The sequence below is a fragment of the Fundulus heteroclitus genome, unplaced genomic scaffold (assembly GCF_011125445.2).
Source record: "Fundulus heteroclitus isolate FHET01 unplaced genomic scaffold, MU-UCD_Fhet_4.1 scaffold_47, whole genome shotgun sequence".
NCBI classification, from domain to species: domain Eukaryota; kingdom Metazoa; phylum Chordata; class Actinopteri; order Cyprinodontiformes; family Fundulidae; genus Fundulus; species Fundulus heteroclitus.
In genome coordinates, this window is record NW_023396890.1 from 2,554,857 (window position 1) to 2,582,728 (window position 27,872).

The 27,872-nt window shown below is 52.7% G+C and overlaps 1 protein-coding gene across 1 annotated transcript in view; it reads right to left on the bottom strand.

The window, feature by feature from the left end:
• Positions 1-217: 217 nt before the first annotated feature.
• The window catches only part of LOC105929276 (transformation/transcription domain-associated protein), a 76,767-nt gene continuing 49,112 nt past the window's right edge, over positions 218-27,872 (bottom strand). The window contains exons 48-71 of the mRNA XM_036132049.1: positions 27,469-27,590; positions 26,179-26,392; positions 25,913-26,092; positions 25,687-25,833; positions 25,408-25,527; positions 24,271-24,558; positions 24,060-24,197; positions 23,643-23,755; positions 23,425-23,560; positions 22,240-22,431; positions 21,034-21,229; positions 20,802-20,917; positions 20,004-20,150; positions 19,327-19,427; positions 16,676-16,877; positions 15,077-15,238; positions 12,255-12,345; positions 11,943-12,148; positions 11,591-11,852; positions 6,291-6,516; positions 6,001-6,218; positions 5,475-5,863; positions 1,871-2,065; positions 218-770 (exon numbers count right to left, since the gene is read on the bottom strand). Of these exons, the coding sequence (XP_035987942.1) occupies positions 486-770; positions 1,871-2,065; positions 5,475-5,863; positions 6,001-6,218; positions 6,291-6,516; positions 11,591-11,852; positions 11,943-12,148; positions 12,255-12,345; positions 15,077-15,238; positions 16,676-16,877; positions 19,327-19,427; positions 20,004-20,150; positions 20,802-20,917; positions 21,034-21,229; positions 22,240-22,431; positions 23,425-23,560; positions 23,643-23,755; positions 24,060-24,197; positions 24,271-24,558; positions 25,408-25,527; positions 25,687-25,833; positions 25,913-26,092; positions 26,179-26,392; positions 27,469-27,590 (4,446 nt within the window). The 3' untranslated portion in view covers positions 218-485. The remainder of the gene's footprint in view (positions 771-1,870; positions 2,066-5,474; positions 5,864-6,000; positions 6,219-6,290; positions 6,517-11,590; positions 11,853-11,942; positions 12,149-12,254; positions 12,346-15,076; positions 15,239-16,675; positions 16,878-19,326; positions 19,428-20,003; positions 20,151-20,801; positions 20,918-21,033; positions 21,230-22,239; positions 22,432-23,424; positions 23,561-23,642; positions 23,756-24,059; positions 24,198-24,270; positions 24,559-25,407; positions 25,528-25,686; positions 25,834-25,912; positions 26,093-26,178; positions 26,393-27,468; positions 27,591-27,872) is intronic.

Here is a 27,872-nt window from a genome sequence, read left to right on the forward strand (position 1 = left end):
GAAGTTTTAAAATATAGAAAAAGGAAAACCCGTTCTGTTTCCGGTTCCGTCGGTTCTGAGCGTTGATGCCTTGGTGACACGGACCCAAACAGAGACAGAACCGAGACGGGCTGGGCGGGTCCAGCAGGTTCTAGGAGCTCCAGACGGAACCACTCTGGGCTGAAATGTGCATCATGACCCAAACCCCAGCGGCACCAGAACCACAGCAGAAAACCCGACGCTCTGATAAAAACTTTATTACAACAAAACGTTTCTGCACAGGAGAGACCGGGCCTGTAAACCGGGCCAGAACCAGGAGCGTGGAGCAGGAAGTTCTCCACATGATTTCAGACCAGAACCAAAATATTCCTCGTCTGGCGGATCAGTAGAAATAAACTATTTACACGTTTCTGCGCTTCCTGCAAAACAACAACAGAAATAAATACAAGCAGAAGTCCGCTCAGAGGAACCGGGCCGTACCGGGTCGGGCCGTACCGGACCGGGCCTCAGAGCCAGGGGTGCCAGGCCGGGTCCATGCGGCACAGGTTGTCCAGGCTGTTGGCTGCAGCCACCAGCGTGTTGACTTTACTCTCCCCCCCCTCGAACTGGGCCAGGTTGTGAAGGCGGGTAACGATGGCCGTCACCGCCTTCTGGACCAGCGCCACCAGCTGCTGGGAGTCCATGTTCTCCGGCTGACCCGCCGGCGACAGCGGTACCGACGTGTCCTCCTGGGTCTTCTTGTGCCACGCGATGATCTCGTCACGCAGCACCGCCTTCAGGATGCCGTCCACCTGCCAGAGACCGAGCCGTCAGAACCTGCAGAACCTTCTAGAACATTTGGTTCCCTTCAGGGGACAGACTGTGGGACTGGACCTAGCATCCTGAGGAGCTACAGCTGATGCTCTGCTTCCAGACATGAAGCATGAGGTCCGTTCTACTTCAGACTTCTCTAACGGAGAGAAATACGGACCAATCATCAGTAATTATCTCACTGATGGGGCCCAATATTTATTAAATTAAACATTAATTCTAATATTCTGTCAGTGACTGAAGGCTGTTTTACCGTCTAAGAACCATTCTATGCTGATGATCTGATGATATATTTATATTTATCTAGTATCAGTGTCTCTGCGTTACTAAATGCTTTTAACACACATTTCTATAACTGGACTGACTGTAAACGCTCATAAGAGCAAGTTAACGTTATATTCAGAGAAATCTGCAGATAATTCTCCAGTTGTCTCTTTTCAGAGGTATCTAGGTATCTTAACTGATCTTAGTTTTAAAGGATATGTTGAACATTTGGTTCTGAAACAGGTTTTTATTTCAGAAATATGTTTTTCTTTCAGTGCAAAGAGCATTTTTGCACCCATTGTGGATCACAGTGATTTACCTGCTGGTTCATTAGCGGCTCATCACTGAGGTTTAACTCTGGAATCACGGTGAACTTTACAGACATGTGAGCCGGCTCTGCAGACTCATTTATTTATTATCATTTATGAGGCTATAATACGTCTGCTGCCCTCGTATCTGTGAATTTATTCAACCCAAAGCGTCTGACGTTCTGCTGAGGCTTCAGGGTTCTGCTGCCACAGCAGGGAACCATTCACACAAAGACTGGAAGGTAAAGGAACCGCTTTGGTTTAAACTGTGATGTTCTGTGTAACATCCCTTAAAAAAGAGATTATTAATTTAAATGGACTTTTCTGGTAAATAAATAAAAATCTTTGATCCCTGAAAGAAAATCCAACACCTGCCTTCAGAAGTCCTTTAATTTCTAAAATGGGTGCAGAGCAGAAGCATTGATTGTTTTGTTCCTCGTCTGAAATGAAGCTAAATTAAAAAGGTTAAACTGGCCTAGTCAAAGTCTGAGGGAAGGATGGCGGCTCACCTTGAAGTTGGGCTGGGCGAAGCATCGGGCCACGGCGATCATGGAGGCGGTGAGCGGCCCCGACACGCCGATGGTGGTCAGGAACTCTGAGATGTTTGGAGTCAGGCGGAACGGAACCGGCCGGTTAGCGTCCAGGTCGCCGGTGGCGTCGTTGATGTCGAAGCGGAAGTAGGAGACGTTCAGCTTTCCCGTGTCCTGATGGAGGAGAAGATGGGGAGGAAGGAGGTCAGAGCAGAAGAAGAAGGAGGAGGAGAAGAAGAAAGAGAAGAAGGATGGAGGTTAGAGGAGAAGAAGAAGAAAATGGAGGTTAGAGGAGAAGAAGAAGAAGAAAGAAAAGAAAGAGAAGAAGAAGGAGGAGGTCAGCAGCTCCACTACAGCCTGAGATCTTCTAAGGAGCTTCAGCTTGAAGGTTCCTCCTCCTCTGCTGTCAGCAGCAACATGGAGACCAGAACCGGGTCGACCCGACTCCCCTGGTTGGCCTCCTGGACCTCCACCCCTCCAGGTGAGGTTCTGCAGAGGCCCGGGGGGGGCAGCGGGTCCAGGAGGTTCTGATAAGCTCAGTAAAGATCAGACCAGAGACTGACGCCTCGTCCTGAAGAACCAGGAAGCAGACGCTGACTGACCGCCCCCCCCCCCCCCCCCGTCCACCAGGTGAGCGCGTCGTCCACCAGGTGAGCGTGTCGTCCACCAGGTGAGCGCGTCCTACACCAGGTGAGCGCGTCGTCCACCAGGTGAGCGCGTCCTACCAGGTGAGCACGTCCTACCAGGTGAGCACGTCGTCCACCAGGTGAGCGTGTCCTCCACCAGGTGAGCGCGTCCTACCAGGTGAGCACGTCGTCCACCAGGTGAGCGCGTCCTACCAGGTGAGCACGTCGTCCACCAGGTGAGCGTGTCCTCCACCAGGTGAGCGTGTCCTCCACCAGGTGAGCGCGTCCTCCACCAGGTGAGCGCGTCCCCCACCAGGTGAGCGCGTCCCCACCAGGTGAGCGCGTCCCCCACCAGGTGAGCGCGTCCTCCACCAGGTGAGCGCGTCCTCCACCAGGTGAGCGCGTCCTCCACCAGGTGAGCGCGTCCTCCACCAGGTGAGCGCGTCCCCCACCAGGTGAGCGCGTCCCCACCAGGTGAGCGCGTCCTCCACCAGGTGAGCGCGTCCTCCACCAGGTGAGCGCGTCGTCCACCAGGTGAGCGCGTCCTACACCAGGTGAGCGCGTCCTCCACCAGGTGAGCGCGTCGTCCACCAGGTGAGCGCGTCCTACACCAGGTGAGCGCGTCCTACACCAGGTGAGCGCGTCGTCCACCAGGTGAGCGCGTCCCCACCAGGTGAGCGCGTCGTCCACCAGGTGAGCGCGTCGTCCACCAGGTGAGCGCGTCCACCAGGTGAGCACGTCCACCAGGTGAGCGCGTCGTCCACCAGGTGAGCGCGTCCCCACCAGGTGAGCGCGTCCTCCACCAGGTGAGCGCGTCCTCCACCAGGTGAGCGCGTCCCCACCAGGTGAGCGCGTCCTACACCAGGTGAGCGCGTCCTACACCAGGTGAGCGCGTCCTCCACCAGGTGAGCGCGTCGTCCACCAGGTGAGCGCGTCCTACACCAGGTGAGCGCGTCGTCCACCAGGTGAGCGCGTCCTACACCAGGTGAGCGCGTCCTACACCAGGTGAGCGCGTCGTCCACCAGGTGAGCGCGTCCCCACCAGGTGAGCGCGTCGTCCACCAGGTGAGCGCGTCGTCCACCAGGTGAGCGCGTCCACCAGGTGAGCACGTCCACCAGGTGAGCGCGTCGTCCACCAGGTGAGCGCGTCCCCACCAGGTGAGCGCGTCCTCCACCAGGTGAGCGCGTCCTCCACCAGGTGAGCGCGTCCCCACCAGGTGAGCGCGTCGTCCACCAGGTGAGCGCGTCGTCCACCAGGTGAGCGCGTCGTCCACCAGGTGAGCGCGTCCACCAGGTGAGCACGTCCACCAGGTGAGCGCGTCGTCCACCAGGTGAGCACGTCCACCAGGTGAGCGCGTCGTCCACCAGGTGAGCGCGTCGTCCACCAGGTGAGCGCGTCCTCCACCAGGTGAGCGCGTCCCCACCAGGTGAGCGCGTCGTCCACCAGGTGAGCGCGTCGTCCACCAGGTGAGCGCGTCCTCCACCAGGTGAGCACGTCCACCAGGTGAGCACGTCGTCCACCAGGTGAGCGCGTCGTCCACCAGGTGAGCGCGTCCTCCACCAGGTGAGCACGTCCACCAGGTGAGCACGTCGTCCACCAGGTGAGCGCGTCGTCCACCAGGTGAGCGCGTCGTCCACCAGGTGAGCGCGTCGTCCACCAGGTGAGCGCGTCGTCCACCAGGTGAGCGCGTCGTCCACCAGGTGAGCGCGTCCTACACCAGGTGAGCGCGTCGTCCACCAGGTGAGCGCGTCGTCCACCAGGTGAGCGCGTCCCCACCAGGTGAGCGCGTCCCCACCAGGTGAGCGCGTCGTCCACCAGGTGAGCGCGTCCTACACCAGGTGAGCGCGTCCTCCACCAGGTGAGCGCGTCCTACACCAGGTGAGCGCGTCGTCCACCAGGTGAGCGCGTCGTCCACCAGGTGAGCGCGTCGTCCACCAGGTGAGCGCGTCGTCCACCAGGTGAGCGTGTCCTACACCAGGTGAGCACGTCGTCCACCAGGTGAGCACGTCCACCAGGTGAGCACGTCGTCCACCAGGTGAGCGCGTCGTCCACCAGGTGAGCGCGTCGTCCACCAGGTGAGCGCGTCCCCACCAGGTGAGCGCGTCCCCACCAGGTGAGCGCGTCGTCCACCAGGTGAGCGCGTCCTACACCAGGTGAGCGCGTCCTCCACCAGGTGAGCGCGTCCTACACCAGGTGAGCGCGTCGTCCACCAGGTGAGCGCGTCGTCCACCAGGTGAGCGCGTCGTCCACCAGGTGAGCGCGTCGTCCACCAGGTGAGCGTGTCCTACACCAGGTGAGCACGTCGTCCACCAGGTGAGCGCGTCCCCACCAGGTGAGCACGTCCTACACCAGGTGAGCGCGTCGTCCACCAGGTGAGCGCGTCGTCCACCAGGTGAGCGCGTCCCCACCAGGTGAGCGCGTCCCCACCAGGTGAGCGCGTCGTCCACCAGGTGAGCGCGTCGTCCACCAGGTGAGCGCGTCCTACACCAGGTGAGCGCGTCGTCCACCAGGTGAGCACGTCCACCAGGTGAGCACGTCCACCAGGTGAGCACGTCGTCCACCAGGTGAGCACGTCGTCCACCAGGTGAGCGCGTCGTCCACCAGGTGAGCGCGTCCTCCACCAGGTGAGCACGTCCACCAGGTGAGCACGTCCACCAGGTGAGCGCGTCGTCCACCAGGTGAGCACGTCCACCAGGTGAGCGCGTCGTCCACCAGGTGACGTGCTCACCTGGTGGACGTGCTCACCTGGTGGACGTGCTCACCTGGTGAGCGCGTCCTCCACCAGGTGAGCGCGTCCTCCACCAGGTGAGCGCGTCGTCCACCAGGTGAGCGCGTCCTACACCAGGTGAGCGCGTCGTCCACCAGGTGAGCGCGTCCTACACCAGGTGAGCGCGTCGTCCACCAGGTGAGCGCGTCCCACCAGGTGAGCGCGTCCCCACCAGGTGAGCGCGTCCTACCTGAGCGATCTGCAGCATCTCGGGGTTGAGCCTGTTCAGGTGCAGCATGAACTCGGCCAGGCCGATCAGAGCCAGCTGGATGGTGAACATCTTGCGGAAGGTCCAGTAGTCGGTGGCGTGGGGGAAGGTGTGCAGCGCCCACTCCCTGAGCATGCTGCGGGGCACCATGTTGCCCTGCACCTCCTTCAGGATGTCCCTCAGCACCTGGTGGCTGGCCTGCGTGCCCCTGGCCTGCACCGTGGCCAGGCGGTCGTAGTAGCGGGAGATGGGGTTGTCGTGCTCGATGCCCTTCTTGGCGCACCGCTGCTTGTAGATCTCCACCAGCGACAGCGACGACGGGTTGTCCTCCACCAGCCGCATCTGAGGAGACACCGCCACCACCCGGGGCACTGGGGGAGGAAGAGGAGGAGGAGGAGGAGGAGGAGGAGGAGGAGGAGGACGATGAGGCAGAGACCTAAACCTTCAGAACCAGGCCAGAACCTGTGCAGAGACCCGGACCACAGGTGAGCAACCTGAGGGCTCGTACCGGTGAAGAAGAGGTGCCTCTTGGTGGTCTCCTTCCTCTTCTCCAGGCAGGGGTTGAGGAGGCGCAGCAGCTGGAGGACCCGCTCCTCTCGGCGGGACTCGGTCAGGCAGGCGTCGTTCATCACCAGGTAGGGGTAGATCTTTCCGTTGTGGCCCCGGATGTAGAGACGGCGCGCTGCTGTGTTGTGTTTCTGCACGATTTCCACTCTGGGCATGAACCTGGAGGAGGGGGGGGGGGCATTTAAAGGTTTGCAGCTTCAGACGTAACCAACCTGCATGGCGTCTCCTCACCTGGCGATCTTGATGTAGTAGTGCGTGGGTTTGGGCATCAGGAACTCTCCGGGGATCTCCACCTCAGCGGTCTGGGCGGAGAAGTTGCTCAGGAAGCGGCACTTCTCCTCGATGAGGAAGAACTTGGGCAGCTGCTTGGTCTTGGCCTCCAGGATCTTGATCCACTTCTTTAACTTGGAGATCAGGTTGTGGAGCTTCATGGAGCCGGGAACGCTGAAGTCAAAGTCTGTTGGAGCAACGTGAGGCGGCCGTTAGAGCGACAGCAACATTTATATTCATCAATGTCTGCTGAGAAATGAGGTAAAACAGCCTTTAACTGGTTGTGACTGAACATTTAATAACATGGAATCAAACACAAGCTTTGAAAGAAATCTGATGATCCTCATGCAGTCAGAGGGAGTCTGATTTCCTGGTTTTCTGCTTCAGTATGATGGATTCAGCAGCAGCTGCAGCTGAAAGCCACGCACTCTGAATTATTAAGACACGCCCTAATTACTAAGCCACGCCCTGATGAGAAAGCCACGCCCCTAATTACTAAGCCACGCCCTGATGAGAAAGCCACACCCCTAAATGAGAAAGATCCGCCCTAACGAGAAAGCCACGCCCCTGACCACTTAGCCACGCCCCTGATTATTAAACCACACCTTCTAACTTAGAAAGCCACGCCCCTGATCACTAAGCCACGCCCTGATGAGAAAGCCACGCCCCTAATTACTAAGCCACGCCCTGATGAGAAAGCCACGCCCCTAAATTAGAAAGATCTGCCCTAACGAGAAAGCCACGCCCCTGACCACTTAGCCACGCCCCTGATTATTAAACCACACCTTCTAACTTAGAAAGCCACGCCCCTGATCACTAAGCCACGCCCATAATTACTAAGCCATGCCTTCCAACTTAGAAATCCACGCCTCAATGAGAAAGGCACTCCCCTGATTACTAAGCCACGGCTTTTAACTTGAGAAAACCACACCCTCTAACTTAGAATGCCACGTCCCTAATGAGAAAGCCACACCCCTAATTACTAAGTCACACCCTCTGAATAAGAACGCCACACCCTCAAAAAACGGAAAGCTGTGACCATATTTGGACATCCACGTGATGGCTTCCTGTTATTAACAGAAACAGGTCGTTGTCTCAAACGGAATAAGGAGGAAGGAGCGATTTTACTTTCGTCAGGAACCGAGGGGAGGAGTTAGTGAGAGGAGGACAGGTTTCTGAAAATAGTCTCTGCAGGAAACATTTCTGCTGCAGCGCAGGTAAATAAACATGGACTATAAGCAGAAAATGGGACTTTCAGCTGCTTCCCTTCACCCCCGCCGTGTGCAGGCAGCATTAGCAGCGTTTCTAACCAACGCCACAGTCTTAGCAGCTGAAACCGAGGAGTCAAGCCATAAAGAGATTAAAAGGCCACATTAGGACAGCAGCTGGGCCTGAAAGGCTGTTCTGCTGTTGGTCTGCAGGCTGGAGGCTCCTTCAGGTCCCAGCAGCTGTTTTCTCACCCTTTTAAACTGTAAACTGAATTACACTGATACATACAGCTGATTTACACATTTATCACTATTTTTAGCTCTGTGCAGCACTCTGTGCAGGCAGTAAAATGCTTTAGAAATAAAATGTGATTCAGCTATAAACCCAGACTCTCATCCAGCGTATTGTGATGATGTGCATGATAACAACAAAAGTACAGCAACGTGCATTAAGCTGCTTTTCACACAAGATCTCTGTAACCTAAAGAGAAACGGCTCGGTGCACACAGACCGACAACGTCTCCTATTTCAGCGCAATTTCTGCCAGAGTGAGACCTCCTAATACTTTAAATAAGCCTTTAAAACAGCCAATGTTCCCCTCAGAGATTCACCTGCCTGGTGCTGGAAGTCAAATTGAAACGGCTCCAGTGAAATTGCAGCCGGACAACCATTACAGTTGATAAAACGCTGGCGAATAGAAAACGCACAAAGACGCTCTGTCCTTTCAGACGTGTGAGGAAATGTAGAATTCAGACATAGATCAGAGGTAAACGGCTGCAGGCTGTAACTCCTGCACCTGTCAGCCTGACACCACATGATCCCTGATAGGCCTAATTCAAGCATTTAAGCCCAGCCAGAGCAAAACGCCGCTCTAGCACCGCCGTCACGTCCTGTCATCCTGCTGCTGGACGGAGAGACCAGAGACCAGAGATCAGGGACCAGAGACCAGAGACCAGAGATCAGAGACCAGAGATCAGAGATCAGAGACCAGAGATCAGAGACCAGAGACCAGAGACCAGAGATCAGAGACCAGAGATCAGAGATCAGAGATCAGAGACCAGAGATCAGAGATCAGAGACCAGAGACCAGAGATCAGAGATCAGAGATCAGAGACCAGAGATCAGAGACCAGAGACCAGAGATCAGAGATCAGAGACCAGGGACCAGAGACCAGAGATCAGAGACCAGAGATCAGAGACCAGAGATCAGAGACCAGAGACCAGAGATCAGAGATCAGAGACCAGGGACCAGGGACCAGAGACCAGAGACCAGAGATCAGAGATCAGAGACCAGGGACCAGAGACCAGAGATCAGAGACCAGAGACCAGAGACCAGAGAACAGAGACCAGAGAACAGAGACCAGAGAACAGAGACCAGAGATCAGAGAACAGAGACCAGAGATCAGAGACCAGAGACCAGAGATCAGAAATCAGACATAGATCAGAGGTAAACGGCTGCAGGCTGTAACTCCTGGACCTGTCAGCCTGACACCACATGATCCCTAATAGGCCTAATTCAAGCATTTAAGCCCAGCCAGAGCAAAACGCCGCTCTAGCACCGCCGTCACATCCTGTCATCCTGCTGCTGGACGGAGAGACCAGAGACCAGAGACCAGAGACCAGAGATCAGAGACCAGAGACCAGAGACCAGAGATCAGAGACCAGAGACCAGAGATCAGAGACCAGAAATCAGAGATCAGAGACCAGAGAACAGAGACCAGAGACCAGAGACCAGAGAACAGAGACCAGAGAACAGAGACCAGAGATCAGAGACCAGAGATCAGAGATCAGAGACCAGAGATCAGAGAACAGAGACCAGAGACCAGAGATCAGAAATCAGAGACCAGAGACCAGAGACCAGGGATCAGAAATCAGAGACCAGAGATCAGAGATCAGAGACCAGAGATCAGAGACCAGAGACCAGAGACCAGAGACCAGAGAACAGAGACCAGAGAACAGAGACCAGAGACCAGAGAACAGAGAACAGAGACCAGAGATCAGAGACCAGAGATCAGAGATCAGAGACCAGAGATCAGAGAACAGAGACCAGAGACCAGAGATCAGAAATCAGAGACCAGAGAACAGAGACCAGAGAACAGAGACCAGAGATCAGAGATCAGAGACCAGAGACCAGAGACCAGAGATCAGAGATCAGAGACCAGATACCAGAGATCAGGGACCAGAGATCAGAGATCAGGGACCAGAGGTCCTACAGCCTCCTGCTGGGGTCTCCCTAACCCAGAGCTTCCTGAGTGCTGCAGAGGAGCCACAGCTGGGCGCTGAGCTTATTTATACATAAATAAATGTATAAAAGGCGCTGCGCTCTGAGGAGGCCAACAAGCCTTCACACCTAAAGAGACAGGAAGTGTGAGTTCAGTGAGAAAGCGCTGTGCCAGTGTCTGATGTGATCTCCGGCTAAAACAGTAAGTCATGCAAAGAGCATTCTCCCTAATTGGATTTGAATGCCTCCCTGCTGCCAAATGTTATGTGTGCTCACATAAACCCACATTTTCCAGCCCACAAACCCCGTGAAGGCGAGTGAGCCGCTAACACGGAGCAGCAACGTGAGCCCGGCTGCTCGCTAAACCCGTTTGTTCCGCTCTGGAAGCTCTGTGTGGTTCTGACTGCGCCGCCGTGGGACCGCTGCAGCGAGGCGGGCCGCCGGCGCCGCCGTGACGCCCGGCTGCACCAGCACAGCTGGCAGCATCTGCAGCATCTGCAGCATCTGCTGAGATCACCCTGGTTAGTGGTGCTGAGCCCGGCCTGGACCCAGGTTCTTCCAGAACCCACATTTCTCACTCAGCTCTGGCAGCAGAACCGCTCTGGGTACATTTCTTGTCTGGTTCCAGAGAAAACTGTTTATAAGGACTGAGGAGAACGCAGATGCATCATTTCAGAGGTTAATCATCAGCCTGCAGGAAAGCAGTGAAGGTTGGAAGCTGAGGCGGTTCTGACGACCCGTTTAACCGGGTCCAGTGAGCCGTGGAGCTGTGGACCTACGCCCTGATGTAGCGTAGCAAAGCACCTGGGCAACAAACACAGGATGATTGTTTGGAGAAGAACGCCTCAGAGGGGATTGGCTCCAGTCAAAGAGCACCTGCCCTGCTGGAGCCGCAGCACAGGAAGGATGGAGGACACACCTGAGATTATTCAGAGAGAAAAATAAAAGTGATTTACAGAAGCAAGAGAAACGTTAGTAGATGTTTCTGTTAGTTTTAGTGAAAGTGTTTCACACTAAACGGGCTGGTTTAAAATGTTTAAATCTAATGCAGAGGAGGCCGTCAGAGACAAACATAAAGGTTTAAAGTTCTGCACAGAACCCTGAGGTTAATATTTACTGCTAAATGCACATAATGCACAAATCCATCTAATCAATTCAAATTCACAAGTTAAGGTTTCATTTGTGGAAAACCTGGATTTTATGTTGCATTCCTCAGCGATGCTGAATATATGTTTAGGAGAATATTTTGTCAAATATTCTAAAGAGGAAAAATTTATACCATAAAATGAGGGACTTTAATTGATTAATTTACTTTTAAGTTAGTTTAAAGTTCCACCTGTGAAGCCTGTTTTACAGCTCATTGTGCAAAACAACTACTTAGTTATATTTTTATTGTTTACTATGGCAGGGCGGCCATCTTGTTTTACTAGCTGTGGTTGCGTTTTAAATTCGATGAAATGATTGACATAGAAGCAAGTTTATTTTTTCTGGTGAAGTTAAATCATTGTTCACTGTTGAGCAATGACTCCCTAATGCAAACTGTGGGTAGAGGGAAATATGTGGAAATATTACTTCTTCTGCTGCAGACTGTTGAAACCAGCACTCTGCAGCGGCCTCTACTGTTTAAAACAGGAACTGCAAGCTTCTGCAGCGTGACGGTTTACAGAAGCGTTCAGAAAGGCCTAGTCAAAGGCCGGACCATCAGAGGATCTTTGGGAATACCTGAAGCTGATTTCTGTCTGTAGACGAGCCCTTGGGCCTGTGAGGAATTGAACTACAGACCTGCAGCAGTGAGGTAAAGGCTGCAGGTTAAAGCAACACGACTGAACCCCACCTGTGGTAAACTGGCCCTTCATCTTCTGGAAGACGGGGTCCTGCGCCGTGGCCTGGGCCCGGCGGGCCAGCGACTCCGAGGCGGCGCTGGAGAACATGGTGGACACGTTGGAGACGTTCTCCAAGCCCACGCCAAAGGTGCTCACCAGCTTCTTCACGAAGTTGAGCGTGTGGGGCGTGATCTTGGCGTCGGACACGGCGCCGCTCTTCTCAAAGGCCACCGAGTAGCATTTAGCCAGACCCTGCTGCAGCTGCCGCAGCACCTGCATGGAGAGAGACTGATCAGAACCAGAACCAGGTAGAACCGCCAGGGCTCCTGCTGCCACACACCGCCCCAGCCTGGCTCTACTCACCTCTTCATGCCAGTTCTCTCTGAACCACACCATCTGGTCCACGATGCCCTCCAGGGAGGAGAGCAGGGTCGGGTGCAGCTCCCGCTGCATGTGCATGATGCGGCTGCAGCGCCACATGGGGGCCGTGGCCCGGATCGGACCCGGGTCAGACGCCCCCGAGTGAGGCTGGGCCCCCACAGAACTGGGCTGCTGCTGTCCAGAAGAATCTGAGGCAGAGAAGAGCAGAGCATGAAGCTAACCAGGAGCAGATACAAGGAACCGCTTTGTCCTGCAGAACCACCAGTTTCTAAAGCACCAAGCGGACCGACTCACCACTCTTGTAGCGCTCCCTCTGCTCGATCTTCAGAGTCAGGTAAAGGGTGCGGATGGGGAAGTACACGGCCTGCGGATACACGCGCCCCACCTGGCAGACAGAGGAGGACAAACGTCACCGTCAGCCAGGAGCCCAGAGAGCAGCCTGATGATCCTCTCTCCTGATTGGCTGCTGCAGTCTGGACCAACCAATTATCCAATTATCCATTAATGGACAATCTCCCATCCAATGAGAACAACCTGATTCTGGCAAAAGGCTCCATTCCTTTTTATTTTTCCATTATTTTAAATGATTTAATCTTCAACCATCTTATTTGCCTGTTAGCTCGTCAGTGTTTTGTCTATTTTAATCAGTTCTGACCCATCGATGACCCGGTGTCAGTCTCCTCTGAACGTCTCCTCTTCCTCGGCCTTTCAGAGGAAGAGGAGACGGTCGGGAATCAGAGGGAATCTGGAGGTGAAGGCAACGTGGAAACGAGAGGAAAGGGGAGTTTCATGTGGCAGCTAACAGCTTCATTAATGATGAAGGAGGCAGCGAGGAAGAGGAGGCACACCAGATCATCACGCTAATGAAGATGAGAAATGTCTCATTTTATGGAGGATGAGGGAGGCAGACAGGTGCAGGTGCTGAGATCCTCAGCTAACTTCTGATTCATCTCCCCGCCTGCCCCCCGGCGCTCCTCTTCACCTTCATCAATATTTCAACATACGTTTTTTAAACACCCCGCCGCCGCAGAGCAACGCTAAATAATTCAGGCGAGCAGGAGAGAAACAGAATGTCATGAATCAGAATGTGTTTTATTCTCTACGAGGAGGAAAAGGTGTCAACCTTTTACCCTTCAGCTGTTAAAGGACGAGTGGGCGGAGCTAACCGCCGCTAACTTCCTGGTCTTCAGGTTTCACTGAAGCTGCTAAAGCTTCAATTCCAACTAATCTGCAGAGTTAGCAGCTTCAGACGTGCAGTTATTATTTAAGGTTTACAAGTTTTCACCATTTTAGGGAGTCCAGTCACAACATGGTGAGTCTGGCTGCCCCACAGTGGCAGGAAAACCTGAGAGACACCAGGAATTAAAAGAGTAACCCACCTTAGCAGCCAGTTTAATTATGTGAGTTAGAGAGGCTATTAGTTATTATTGGGAAATATTTCTATAACTATATTTATTGTGATTAAAGGATTATCACAATATAAAGAGTTTAATGTTGTACTTTATTACCTTTTTCTCTACTGGTTCTGAAAAAACATTAACAAATATCAATATGCTAAAAATGCTAATAAACGTGATGTTTAGCAGGTAAACTGTACCTTTTAATCAAAGTGTTACTGACGTGGCAGAAAGCTTCTAATAACAGATTCTGATTTATAACTCTGACTGTAAGCAGGTCATAGATCTAAATGATCTAGAAGCTCCTGCTGAAAAAACACAGCTAAGTGTTTTTAATAGTTATCGATTTCACGGCAGAAAGCGTCTCCGTGGCTGAGCTACGTCAGCTTCATGAAGGCGCTGACGTGCATCAGAGTGGGCGGCGCCACGGCGCCCCCTGTGGGACATCATCAGAACACACCCTAACCCTGATAGCCCACACATCCAATCATTTTCATTTTAAAACACATTAAACAGACTAAAGAAAAACAAGACGTAAGAAAAAGTATAATATGAAGAAATAAATGTTTCAAGTGTTTTTTATTCTTTTAAATCTGACCAAGATAAAAAGTATTTGGCTGCTGCTTTCTTAAAGTTTGATGACAGGAACAAACCACCGTGTTTTCCAGACTATAAGTTGCACTTTTTTTGTCAGGTGAGACTTATATATTAAATTTAAATGATAAATCATTCTGAACAACATGAACCAAGGAGTAAATATTACCACCTGCAGCCACAAGAGGGGGCTGTAGTCATGTGGAAACTATATGCTGCTCCTGTAGCACTTATAAATTAATTAAAACATTAACTTATAAACAACACAGACTGAAAACACGTTTATATGTTTCAGTGTGGATTAAGGCAGCAGAGCGATGGCTGGAGCAGACTGAGACAGAACCGTTACTGGACCGTGAAGCTAACAGCAGCTAGCGCTAGCTTACAGCTCTCAGGTACGTCCCAGGTTACTCAGCTGCTTGTAGATGCAGCTGGTTAATTTATCCAGATTAAATGTCAGTTTTTAGTGTTGGATTGTGTGAAATAAATTTCTAAATAAATGCAAATTATGTATGTTTTTTTCCTCTTTATGATGCATTTTTGACTGACATTGTGGAGCGACTTATAGTCCAGGTTTATACGGGGCTTTAAACGCTAACACTGAAGCATGAAGCCCCTCCCAGAGTTAACGGCAGCATAAAAACAAAGACGGAGGAAGACTGAGGAAGAGTGATGAAGAGTGAGGAAGAGCGGCAGCTAGCGCTGATCTCCTGGTGTCCCATGATCCTCTCTGGGCTCAGAGCCGCCTCAGAGCTGCAGCTCTGCTCAGAGGAAGCTGTTTGTCATCGCACGCCACTCTTTGAAGATCACCCTCTTCAAATTGTGCGGAAATAATACTCCATTAGGCAAAGCAAATTAGTCCTGGCTTTAATTACTAGCTCGGTTCCCGCAGTGCGGATGCGCGCAATATTAACTTTATAATCATTTCTTGAACAAATAATTTAAAAGCCAATTCACCAGAGAGCAGTGAAAGCCTATAAATCGCTGTAAAAGCACAGAGAGAGAACGTGAATGGCTGGAAAACAGGAAGCAGGAGAGAGAGAATTTATTCTAATTAATCCAGATTAGAAAGATGAGGACTAAGAAGCAGAGCCAGATGTGAGACGCGGGGAACATGTGGCTCACCTGGCTGATGAGGTTGAGCAGGGGTTTGCCCTCTGACCCCACCAGGCAGGTGAGGAGCTGGGGGATCCAGGCCAGCCACTGCAGGGGGGGGACGCCTATGCAGTACTTGTCCACGGCGTCCGCCAGCGTGTTCTTGTCATCGAAGCTGAGCAGCCACAGCACCTGCAGGGAGAAGCCAGCTGGTCAGCAGCTGCAGCAGCAGCGTGTCCACCATGACCACATTCATCCATTCATCCCTGCTGGGGGGGGGAGCCTCGGATCAGCTAAACGAGGCACCAAGGCGCCGCCGGGCTCCTCTTCCACATGTTGGGGGGGGGGGGGGGGGGGGGGGGGGGGGGACAGACACACACAGAAACCCACTCCACCAGCAGGAAGGTCCACAGAGCAGGTTCTAACATCTCACTGCAGTCACCAGCAGAGGTGGTGGAGCAAGATGATGAATGGATGAATGATGGATGAATGAATGATGGATGAATGAATGATGGATGAATGGATGAATGATGGATGAATGAATGATGGATGAATGAATGATGGATGAATGGATGAATGATGGATGGATGGATGATGGATGAATAAATGGATGAATGGATGGATGAATGAATGTATGATGGATGATGAATGAATGAATGATGGATGGATGGATGATGGATGAATGAATGATGGATGGATGAATGATGGATGGATGAATGAATGAAAGGATGATGGATGGATGATGGATGGATGAAAGGATGAATGAATGATGGATGGATGAATGAATGATGGATGAATGAATTAAAGGATGAATGACTGATGGATGAATGAATGAAAGGATGAATGAATGATGGGTGGATGAATGATGAAAGGATGGATGGATGAATGATGGATGGATGAATGAATGATGGGTGGATGAATGATGGATGGATGAATGATGGATGGATGAATGAAAAGATGAATGACTGATGGATGAATGAATGAAAGGATGGATGGATGAATGAATGAAAGGATGAATGAATGATGGGTGGATGAATGATGAAAGGATGGATGAATGAATGATGGATGGATGAATGATGGATGGATGATGGATGAATGAATGAAAGGATGATGGATGGATGAATGAATGAATGATGGATGAATGAATGACTGATGGATGAATGAATAAATGAATGAATGAATGAATGATGGATGAATGGATGACTGATGGATGAATAAATGATGAATGGATGGATGAATGAATGATGAATGAATGAATGAATGATGGATGAATGGATGACTGATGGATGAATAAATGATGAATGGATGGATGAATGAATGATGGATGAATGAATGAATGAATGATGGATGAATGGATGACTGATGGATGAATAAATGATGAATGGATGGATGAATGAATGATGGATGAATAAATGAATGATGAATAAATGAATGAATGAATGGGGGAAGTAAATCTCTTTCTGATCATCCAGAGGTGAAGAGCAGTCGACTATCAGACAGCAGAGGTTTGGACCGGACCAGAACTTTCCCTGAAGACCAGAACCTGGAGGCGGTGTTGGTGGTTCTGATGGGGACGGTCCGGTCCAGGAACCCGTTAGTGAGAGAACACGGAGGCTACGGCCCACTGACCTTTGCCAGGTACTTGCGGGACTTGCTCTCGTTCTGGTGGCGGCAGGCGTGCAGGTAGCAGGTGATGGCGGACACGCCCAGGTGGAGCTGCCGGTCCTTCACGAAGATGTTCTCCAGGTAGTCCCCCCACATGGCCCAGGCCTTCACCAGCACGTCGTGCATCTGGACCGCCGCAGAGAACGCCTTGTTGGCCTCCTCGGACCTGCAGGAGGGAGGGAGGCGGGTCAGAGAGGCAAGGCAAGGCAAGGCAAGGCAAGGCAAATTTATTTATATAGCACAATTCAGTACAGAGACAATGCAAAGTGCTTTACATGATTAAAATATAGGAAAATAAAACAGAAGAGAGAGAGGGCGGGGCTTAGGCAGGAGCAGAGGGCGGAGCTTAGGGCAGAACAGAGGGCGGAGCTTAGGGGGCAGGGGCGGGGCTTGGGGGGCAGGGGGCGGAGCTTAGGGCAGAGCGGCCGGTGAGTCGAACCCAGAACCTGCAGCTGCTTCTCTGGTTCCTGCTGGACCTCAGCCTGATCTAACCTTTCATTCACTGAAGCAAAGTCAGCATGTGGACTTTTGGACTTCCACCAGGATGAGAAGAACCCTGGTCCAGTGGGTCAGCGGTCACATGACCGGCGCCGCTCCACACAGAACCCTGGCTACAGGTAAATTACCTTTTTATTTGGATACTACTGTGGCCTCTGGCTGAGAACCGGTCCACTCTGGAGCGGACCCCAGAAAGTTCTGGATGGAGTTCCAGGGTCTTCCTTCATGGCGTCCTGGTTTCCTCCTGAATGATTGGCTGCTAACATCTAGCGGGTCAGAACCAGGGACGTTCTGTTGGATCAGCTCAGGTTCTGACTGGTCCAGTTAAATCATTAACATCTGTAGAGAAATGTGAATAAAGCTCTGGGCTGAACCAGGAGGAACCTTTCAGCCGACCCGGTTCTGACCTTCTGCAGTCAGAACCAGGAGACGGACCCAGGAGATCGTCTCCCAAACCAAGCGCTTAGAGCGCGGCATTATGGGATGCCTGGTGGATGTGATAGGAAACGGGAGCCTGATTGCTGTGGGATCCAGAACCGGCAGCGTAGCTTAATGGGTTCTCTGACTGTTGGAGTACATTAAGAGTTTCTGCTGCCGGGTCCAGGCGGCCCCCCGCAGACTGACACCCGTTTAATTGAACGATCCCAGCGAGCTCACACACACGGCGCCGCGGTTAACTCTGAAACTTAATGACTGCAGTAAACCCCAGCGAGGTGGAGGCGAGTTCTGCTGATCCCAGAGATTCCAGTAAATTGCCTCCAGTTAATTATTGAGCTGCATATACATTTAATAAGCCCGCCTCAATTTGTCTCTCACCCCCAGGACCCCGTGTCACGTCAAAGATGATGGGCGCCCACAACTGCTACTGTGTCATTAAACAGAGAGGCTGCAGTCAGAGGAGGTTCCTGGCTGCTGGTGAGACCAAGCGTCCAGAGACGGAGGCATGGAGGACAGACTGGAGGACAGACTGGAGGGACCAAACGTTTGGTAGAGGCTCTCAGTGTCACCAGACTAAACAGCTTAATTCAAAGGCACATATCCTGCAAAATCCACCTTTTAAGCCCTAAATCCATCTGGTTGTGATCTTGGAGCCTGACTGTAGTCTGACCAGGACGTCTTTCTGTTCTGGCTGGGTCAGATTATTCAGTTTATTATGTCGCAGCATTTGCTGCACGGCTGCTTAACAAAGTCATGGACTCCAATCAGTGTTCTGCCCTCACAAAGCCGCTAATTTCAGGGCGAGGTGGAAGCCCAAGCTGGAGGAAGCTGGAGCTACGAGTGGAGCAGCCATCTGTAGTTCATCACCCAGAAGACTACAAAAATGGCCGAATGGGGTGGAGCCAATTAGCAGCTTAGGTTGAGGTACAGGAAATGATTTTTCAGGTCAATGTGCAGCATGTGGCTCATACTGATGCTCAGAGATCTTCTCAGAAACCCGCCTCTGAAACCTCAGAGGGTGGCCTCTGCAGGTCACATGACCCAGTCAGGTAACAACAGGTATGACACTTACCTGATCAGGGTCTCTGATGTAGGACTGAATAGAAACGGGAGAAAGTTTCTTTGCTAGTGACGCCAGAACTTCTCCACCTGCCCTGCTATCAGATTCCAGAGGGACGCAGTGCTGCCAGCGGCCTACAGGGGCGCTAGACCTGCAACTTCCAGGTCTAGCGCCCCTAGTGGTTAAAAGCGGTGCTGCTTTAAACTAACACTAGTTTAATCTGAGCGCAGAGGTTAGATGGGATTAAGTTATAAAGTGAAGATGCTGTGATGGTTTTAGTTTAAACTTCACAGCGAACCATCAGAGAGAAGATAAACTCAGGATGTTGGATCGGTACAGAGAGTTTCACTGTTTTCCTGGTTTTACGTCGTCATCGCAGTGATTTCCCTGTTAGACAGCAGCAGGTAGCGGTGACGTCCCGCTGCAACAGACAGGAGGAGGGAGCCTGGCAGCTCAGGCTAAAGCAGGACAGAGGCAGGACAGCAGGAGGACAGCAGGACAGCAGCAGGACGGCAGCAGGACAGCAGGACAGCAGCAGGACAGCAGGAGGACAGCAGCGGGACAGCAGCGGGACAGCAGCGGGACAGCAGCAGGACAGCAGGACAGCAGCGGGACGTACTTGTTGATCTGAGCCAGGAACATGCCCTTGAGAGCGTAGAACTCGGCCGTCATCTCCTTGGTGAAATACTTCAGGTTGGTCGACTCGATCACCTCCAAGCCCTGAGAAAGCGAGACGAGGAGAACAACTTAAATCCTGCAGGAGGAAAAGTTTCTCAGAGAATCCCATTACTCTGTTCTAGATAACACACCAGAACCAAAGCGCTCGCTGTTCATTAAGAAGTAAAAATAAGGTGCTACGGGAGCTAAGGCTCCATTACGGCGTGTCTCTGATTAGGTGTCTCGCTCGTCCTGCGGTGACAAACGACGTGTAGCCGAGGGAAGAGACGCAGAGAACCAGGGAAGGCAAAGAACAATGCCTACTGGCACTTTTAATGACTTGTGTGTTGCTGAGCAGCTTCTATTAATCAGAGCAGTCTGTGGGCTTAAGAGCAGCGTCTTGAGTTACTCTTATAGGTCTATAACCCGCCTGCTGCAGCCGGCCCAGCCGCTGCTTCCTCTCTCCACACAAAGCAGCGTCTGAGCCGGGAAGCCAGCCCTGAAATAACCTCAGCGCCGACGGATCCAGTGTGCTTTGATCAATCCTGGGACTTCTGCACATAAATATTTAATCACACGGCATTATGAGGGCAGGAGGTGCTGCTGAGCTTTCACTGAGGGAACAAAGGTGACGGTTACCTGCATGCATTCGTTCTTGCCCATGACAACGGCCAGCTGCAGGTAACACTTGACCTGCTGCCGGATCTTCTGGAAGCAGTCGACGATGGGCACCGAGGGGATGGTGTGGATGCGGCTCAGGATGTCCAGAGACACGTTCACCAGCCCCTGAGCAAGCAGGAAGACACACTTAGTTCAGGTTGGAAGCAGCTGATGTTGTACCTGCAGCAGGTACCTGAGCTCAGCATGAATCACAGCACTTTCTATCTATAGGAGGCTGGAGGCAGCCACTAAACCTCAGGAGAAACCAGAGCTAAGATCAGAAGCTTTGTGTTTCTGGTAGGAACTTTATTGGTGGCGCTCCGCCTCCAGCCGCCACTTCCTGTGTAACAAAGCAGGAAGTAGCGGCTCACTGCAAAAACGGATCTAAAAATAAGTAAAATGTTCTTAAAATGAGTCTATTTATCCTTGATTTAAGCAGGTAAATAAGATTATCTGCCAATGGAATGAGTATTATGACCCCTAAAATAAGATATTTAGACATCCTGCACTTGAAATAAGATGATGAAGATGAATTGTTCCTATTTTAAGTGCAAACAACTTATTCCATTGGCAGATGATCTTATTTACCTGCTCAAGGACAAATGCATTCATTTTAAAGAATATTTTACTTATTTCTAGTTCCGTTTTTGCAGTGCTGCAGGCGGAGCCGTCTGCTGCTTCCAGGTCAGTGAAGGTTCCACGCTGCAGGCTTTGCTTCAGCCTCTGGCTCTAAACATCTGCAGAACTGTTCCTCTGAAGCCAAACGGCTGCAGGTACCTGTTTACGGGCGATTTTTCCGTACTGGATGATGGCCGACGCCGAGGCATGAACTCCCAGCATGGCGTTGTTGTTGGGGTCGTTCTGCGTGTTGGTGCCGTACGCCGTCACTATGGCTGCAGGGAGAGCAGACACAGGCGATGAAGATACAGGCGATGAAGATGGCGATGAAGATGGCGATGAAGACGGCGCCACAGCGGCTGCAGCTGCAGGTTAGCACAGCGGGCCTCACCCTGGTAGTGGTGCTGGCGCCACATGAAGATGCTGCTCCAGTGAGAGAGGTCGTCGGACACGATGGGCAGCCGGTTCCTCCACGTCTTCACCACCGTCTTCATGTCATGCAGGCTGGTGTTGCGGCCCAGGTTGGTGGGCTGCAGGCCGGCGTTGATCTGAGCCGCTTCCTGCAGCTCGATGATCTGCTGAGCCGCCTGGAGACAAACGTGACGATTAAAAACTGTTTAATCTGTATCTTCTGCTTCCCTTCAGCCTTCAGCCTGATTCTATCCCTGAGGACAGCATGGCACCAGGTCAGGCAGCAGTCCTGCTGCCTCGGTCCATCTCAGGGCTAAAGCTTGATCGCTTTGCTCTTTATGACCCAAAATCAGCATCACGGCGTCTTTAGATGTGAAATAAAGAATATTTTACCACCAAGGCACCAGTTTAACATCATCACATCGTCCCTTTAGGTAAATTTCCTCTGGACTTCTCTCACTCAGGCCTAAATGTCTGAAAACTGGAGGAAATCAGCTGCTGAGTATCACCATAAAGAGGAGCCCCCCCCCCCCCCCAGACAGAGGAGCAGGCAGACGTGATGATAAGTGAGCAGCTTCTTTCTCATTCCCTGAAAAGAAGCGGCATTGATCGGCCGCAGCAGCAGAGAAACATATAATCAATCCTGCTATTATAACCACTCATCAGTCAATATTAATGCCGAGCCTGTGGTCGATAGTCAGGGTGATAATTCATCGATCGCTGGGATTTCATGATAACTTGATTCTAACGTGCAGGACCTGCCCCCCCCCCCCCCCTCCCCGGACTGAAGCAGAGAAATTAGCCAGCAGCAGACCCCCCCCCCCCCCTCCCCAACTATCTGCTCATATCAGCTGATGGCCCACTTCTCACCTTCACTCAGGCCGACCCATTCATCATGTAAATGTGATTCTGCTGCAGGTATTTAATCAAACACTATCTGATGGCAGCGCAGTAATTATGGAAACTCTAAACTACCTTTTATTTCCTCCCCTCCCTCATCCTCCTCTAGTCTTTCATTTTCACCGGCCAGCTTCTCCATCTCAGACCAACCAAGGAGGCTTAACGGCTGCTGTCATTGTCTTCGCTCTATCTCCTCATCACAGACCACAGTGAAGGAGATGAAGGCGGCTATCGGCGACGCTCGGCAGCACCGATGATCTCCTGACACGGATCTCCTCCTCCTAACCTGCAGCAGCGGCGTGTGCACGTGGGACACGATGTGCGGCAGCCTCCTCCACTCGCGGATGGCCAGGCTGGACGCCATCTCCACCAGCCGCTCGATGAAGTTCAGCTGCTGCTCCTCAGGGTTGCAGATGGCCAGGTAGCCGCGGTGCATGTTCACCTTCCAGGCCATCTCCTTGGGACAGCTCAGCTCCACCTGCAGGCCCACACAGAACCTCAGTTTGCACAGATTTAACAAACGGGCCGCGTGCAGCAGCACGGCGGCGGCAGCGTCATGCTGGGGGAAGCATGGAGCTGAACCAGGACCATCCTGGAGGAGAACTGAGGCGCAGGTTCTCCTTCCAGCCAGAACCTGCAGCCTCAGAGGGAATAGGTGGGATAGAACGGCCTAGTCAAAGCCCGGAGCTGAACAGACGATGCGGTGTGAGCATGCAGCACTGACGCAGCACTGAGGTAGTTTATGGATCAGGGAGAGACGCAGAGCGAGGCTGAAGCTCAGGTGTGTTTTCCTGAGGAAATTACAGCGATCAGTCAGAGCGCAGTTATCAGGCCGACGCTTGATGAATATCCCGCAGACAGAGCCGCCCTTATCAACAGCCAGCTTTAATTGAAACGGGGACGTTTGGACTTTGCCTCTGAGCGGCGGGCAGCAGGGCCACTTCCAGCTCTGCTCCTCTCCGCTGCCGTAAAAACAAATCACCCTGCAGCAGATGCTCAGGTAATTATTCACGCACACAGCCGTCATAAATATTAGCCGCTGCATCCTGAGCCGCCGAGCCGGGGACAAAGAGACGGGGGACGGGGGAAGACGGGGGAGGGAGCAGAGATATAGAAGACCAACAAAAGGAAAGAGGCGCAGAGAAACAAGAAGGCGCTGATGTTGCATCCAAATAATTTAATTAGGTGTCAGTGGAGGAGAGAGCCGCTCGATGGATTGGGTCAAAGTCTCCTTGAAACAGGGAAGCAGGAGTATTTGTTATCCGTCAGCGGCGCTATCGGAGGCTCCCAACGCGCCACGCTTTGTTCCAGCAAAGGCGACTAAATTAACGAGCGCAGCAGGCGGGCCTGAACTTTACGGCCTCCCGGGAGGCGACGGGTTATGACGGGCTGGACGGCGCTGATACCAGCTTCCCATTAACGGCGGCTTCACACCAGAACCTGGAGCCGCCGCTGAGGTCACCCTGCTCACCTGCACCAAGGCCTCCTTCATGGCGCTCCAGTTGGAGACCCTCCAAGCACACTCCAGCCCTAAGTAGGGGTTGGAGTGGCCTTTGGATTGGCCGTATTCAGTCAGAGGTTCCCACTGGTTCAGCTCCTTGGAACAGCTGCAGAGAAAGAAGGCATTAATCAGGGAGCGCTAACATCCAGGAACATGCAGGCCAAGCTGCTGTAGGAAGGTCCTGCTACCGTATCCAGTGGTCCTCCCACAGCTGGTACTCAGGGAAAACAGCTGGAGAGACGTTGCTCCTTTCATGCTCCTTTCTGGCTTTCTCCATGGCCTTTTCATAGCTCTCCTGGGCCTGAAACACGACCAGAAACAACATTTCTCACAACCAAGGAGCTCAGAGACGCGTCTGTGGCTCTCTGAGCTGCGGCGCAGCGAGAGAGAGCGAGACCAGGAAGGCTGAACGTGTGACGGCAGCCCTCCTCCTGCCGGGGAACACGCCCCATGCTGCTTTCATGATGCTAGCAGTAAGCTAACCACTTTAAAGCAGCGCCCTGTAACCAGCGTGTTTCAGCGAAGTGCTCCGTCAGCCTCTGGAATCTGCTGCTAGCGTAAGACGTTAGCGGCACAAACGCCATCGCCTCCTTCGTTTGCCTCACCTGCTCAAAGAAGCCGTGCTGCTCGTAGGCGATGGCCGTAGCCGTCTCGGGGAACTTGCATCTCTTCTGCCACAGGCCGGCCCACATGTCCTCCTCCTGGAGCAGCGAGTAAAGCTCAGCCAGGGAGTCCAGGATCTCCTGGGGGGGAGGTGACACGTGAGCAGGAGCGGCGTGAGGAGCAGCGGAGGAGGCCTGGAGGAAGGAGGGTTACCTGCTGGGGCGGCGTGATGCTCTCCTGCTCGTAGAACTCGGTGCTCTGCTTGGGCTTGCTGTGCAGGCTCAGGCCCTTCTCGAAGGCCTGCTGCTCCAGCATGAGGGTGGAGCGCAGCCACAGGTTGTGCGTCTTGCCCAGGTACTTGAGCACGCAGGGCCGGATGGGGATGGGCGGCACGCACTGCGACATGGCCTCCACGAAGCAGTTGAGGGCGCTGGGCTGGCAGTCCCTCTGGGCCTGGTGGCTGCCGCTGCACAGGAAGGGGCTCATCTCCCCCGACAGCGCCTGAGGAGGAGACACCGTCAGCACCTCCGCTTTACGGCAGCAGCACAGACGCAACACGACGCAGCGGGGACGACCAGCTGCTGTTACTTAGTACCATCAGATGTATAGAAATAGATCTTTGTTAAACTACTTAGCAGAGACGGCGTCCTGTAGAAAACCCAAAAACAGATTCTGGGTCCGATCAGCGCCCTGGAAGTCCGGACTGACTCAGAAGCATCCTGACCGCTAGCAGACAGGAAGCATCCTGACCGCTAGCAGAGAAGTAGCATCCTGACCGCTAGCAGACGGGAAGCATCCTTCGCTGTAAAGCTCGTCTCCTCAGTCCTGCTAACTCACTGATTACCTGATCGACTGGATGAACATCAGTGAACGTCACATTTTCAAGTCTTGCTATGAATCAGATGTCAATGGATTCAGCTCTGGACTTTGACTAGGCCGTTCTAACATATCAGGCTGCAGGTTCAGGCTGGTTCTCCTGCTGGAAGCAGAACCTCCACCTCAGTCTCAGGTTCTCCTGCAGCCTCTAACAGGTTCTAGGATGGTCTTCCATCAGCTCTGACCTGCTCCCCCCAGCATGACGCTGCCTCCACCGTGCTTCAGGAGTGGCGTGTTCAGGGTGGGGTGATTTTTCAGCTCACACATTAATCTCTACGGAGGGTCGACGGCTGTTTTCTGTGAGCATAGCTTCTTCTACAGGCCTCCTGCATAAAGGTCAGATCTGTGGAGGCCGGCGCTAAGCGTAAGGCTAGATGTCTGTTAGCGTGTTTCTACGGAGGAACCATGGAGGATCTAACGCAGCTCTAAGGTGCAGACGGGCCGAGGAGAGAACAGAACATGATGATTACTCACGTGCTGCTGCCTGTCAGACAGGATCTTCCACAGGCGAGGGAAGAGCTGCACCCAGGTGCGTTCAGCCAGCGGCGTGGAGATGTGGCACAGCTGGACCAGGGCGTTGAGGAGGGCTCCCGTCTGAAACAGCAGAACCAGCGTCAGCGCCTACGCCGCCAGGATGCCGTTTAAAGCGTAAGTGGCTCCGTGAACCGCACAGTTTACAGTAAATCAGGGGAAACGAGGCCGGGGGCAGACACGCCGTCCAACATGGCCGACACCGCTGACCTCAGCGCTCACCTTGACCTCCCGTAAGGAGTCCAGGAACTTGTCGTGGCGGTTGGTGAGCATGTGGAGCTGGTTGCCCGTGTCTCGCTCCGCCTGCTCCTTGGTCTTGGGGAGCGCCGTCTGGTCGCCCGGCGCCAACTCGATGTCGATCTCCACGTCCTGCGGACAGGTGAGAGGAAACAGGAAGCTGACGTCTGGAGGAGCCACAGCGCCACCATCCTGCAGGAGCACGCCTCACCTCCTCCTTGGTCTCGCTGTTCTCCCTCTCGCGCGGCTCCTGCTTGACGTGCGTTGCCATGGCGAAGGCGGCGCGGTCGTGGCTGTCGGCCAGGTTGATGACGTTGGTGATGGAGGGCAGCATGGATCCCTGGCAGCTGGTGCCGATGATGGTGTTTCGCTCACAGACCGCCAGCAGCAGCTGTCAGAGGGAGGGGGAGGTCGTCAGCGGGGCGCAGCGGGGGGGGTTGGGTGTTTGTGGGGGGGGGGGGGGGGGGGGGGGCTCACCTCGATGCACTGCTTGATCCAGAAGTGGCTGCCCATGGCCTCCCAGTTCTGGGAGCAGCAGATGTAGAGCAGCCGCTCGTAGACGCGGCGCTTCATGGACGCGTCAAACACCTCGAAGAACTTGGCCCGGATCACCGGCTGGGTGCAGCGCAGCCCCGACAGGAAGGCCGGCTCCAGCTTGGACGTGATGTCACTTCCTGAAAGGCTCTCGTCTCTGAACACAACAACAAGCGTGTTAATTAAAGCCGCAGGAGCTCGCCATCATTTCCTACATTCATGGCTTGGAACAGTGGAAATAATCAGCTCCACAACATTTATGCAGATTTGTTGGTGATAGATATATTATTCACAAATGTCTCTAAATAAAAGTTAAAGTTTCGTAAACGGTAAACAGCTAAAGACATTATCTTGGTCCAATTACAGGGAGGAGGTGATGCTGTGGGCTGATTGGTCGGCTTGTTAAGCTCGTTAAGCTTTCCTGCTGCCTAGCAAGCCTTACACGCAGAAACAAAGTAATAAATAAACTAATCAATTGAATAAATAAGCAAAACAAAAAAAATAAATAAACTAATCAATTAAATAAATAAAATAAACAGGTTCTGATCCGATCACTAAGGTAAGCTGCCAGCGCCTTCGCTACGTCGGTTGCTTCTGCATAATATATATAAATAGTCTTTTCCACTATTACCTTTTTCTGCACTGTGCAACATTTCTATTTATTTACTCTGACATTTCCTTTTATCTTCTACTCTTAGTGTTTCTTTAGAGCTAATTTTAGATTAGACTGTGTTTGCCTTTCAATCCCACCGTGGGACAATAAAGGAATTCTTATCTTAAATAAAGGAGCTGGAATAAAAAATATTTTAAAATAATTACATTATGTGTTTATAATTATGATTATAAACCAGAACCATGCTGGAACCTGTTAGAGGCTGCAGGAGAACCTGAGACTGAGATATTATGGGTTAGAGCGGCCTAGTCAAAGCCCAGGCCTGAACCCCATTGAGAACCTGACAGCTGATGTTCTCCATCCAGGTCTGCAGAGAAGAACGTGTTAAAATGTTCCGTCTGCAGATGTTTGGAGCTGGTGGCGACCAGCAGATCTGCTCTTTGCTGCTCAGCTTCTCTCATTTCGTCTCAGCCAAGGAGTTTAATAAATCTTTGAGCTTTTAAACTTCAACCAGCTGTTCCCCAAACGCCTGCTGACGGTTAAACTCTCAGACCTCCAGCAGTCGTGTCAAAGCGGCTGAAAGGGCGGCGTTGGGCTCAGGGATGAACGGCGGCCATTACCTGTAGACGTAGTTAACGAGGTCCAGGAACTGGGCGTTGAGCTCCAGCTCGTCTGGGAAACGTTTCTCTATGTAGGTCATCATCTTCACCAGCAGGATGGACTTCTCACGCAGGTTGGGCATCTGGGAGGAAAAGCACTGATGAGTCCAGAGCAGAAGCCAGACTAGAAGGTGCTGCTAGGCTAGCTGCTATGCTAGCTGCTACGCTAGCTGCTAAGCCAGCTGCTAGGCTAACTGCTATGCTAACTGCTACGCTAGCTGCTATGCTAACTGCTACGCTAGCTGCTATGCTAACTGCTATGCTAGCTGCTACGCTAACTGCTATTCTAGCTGCTAGGCTAGCTGCTATGCTAACTGCTACGCTAGCTGTTATGCTAGCTGCTACGCTAACTGCTATTCTAGCTG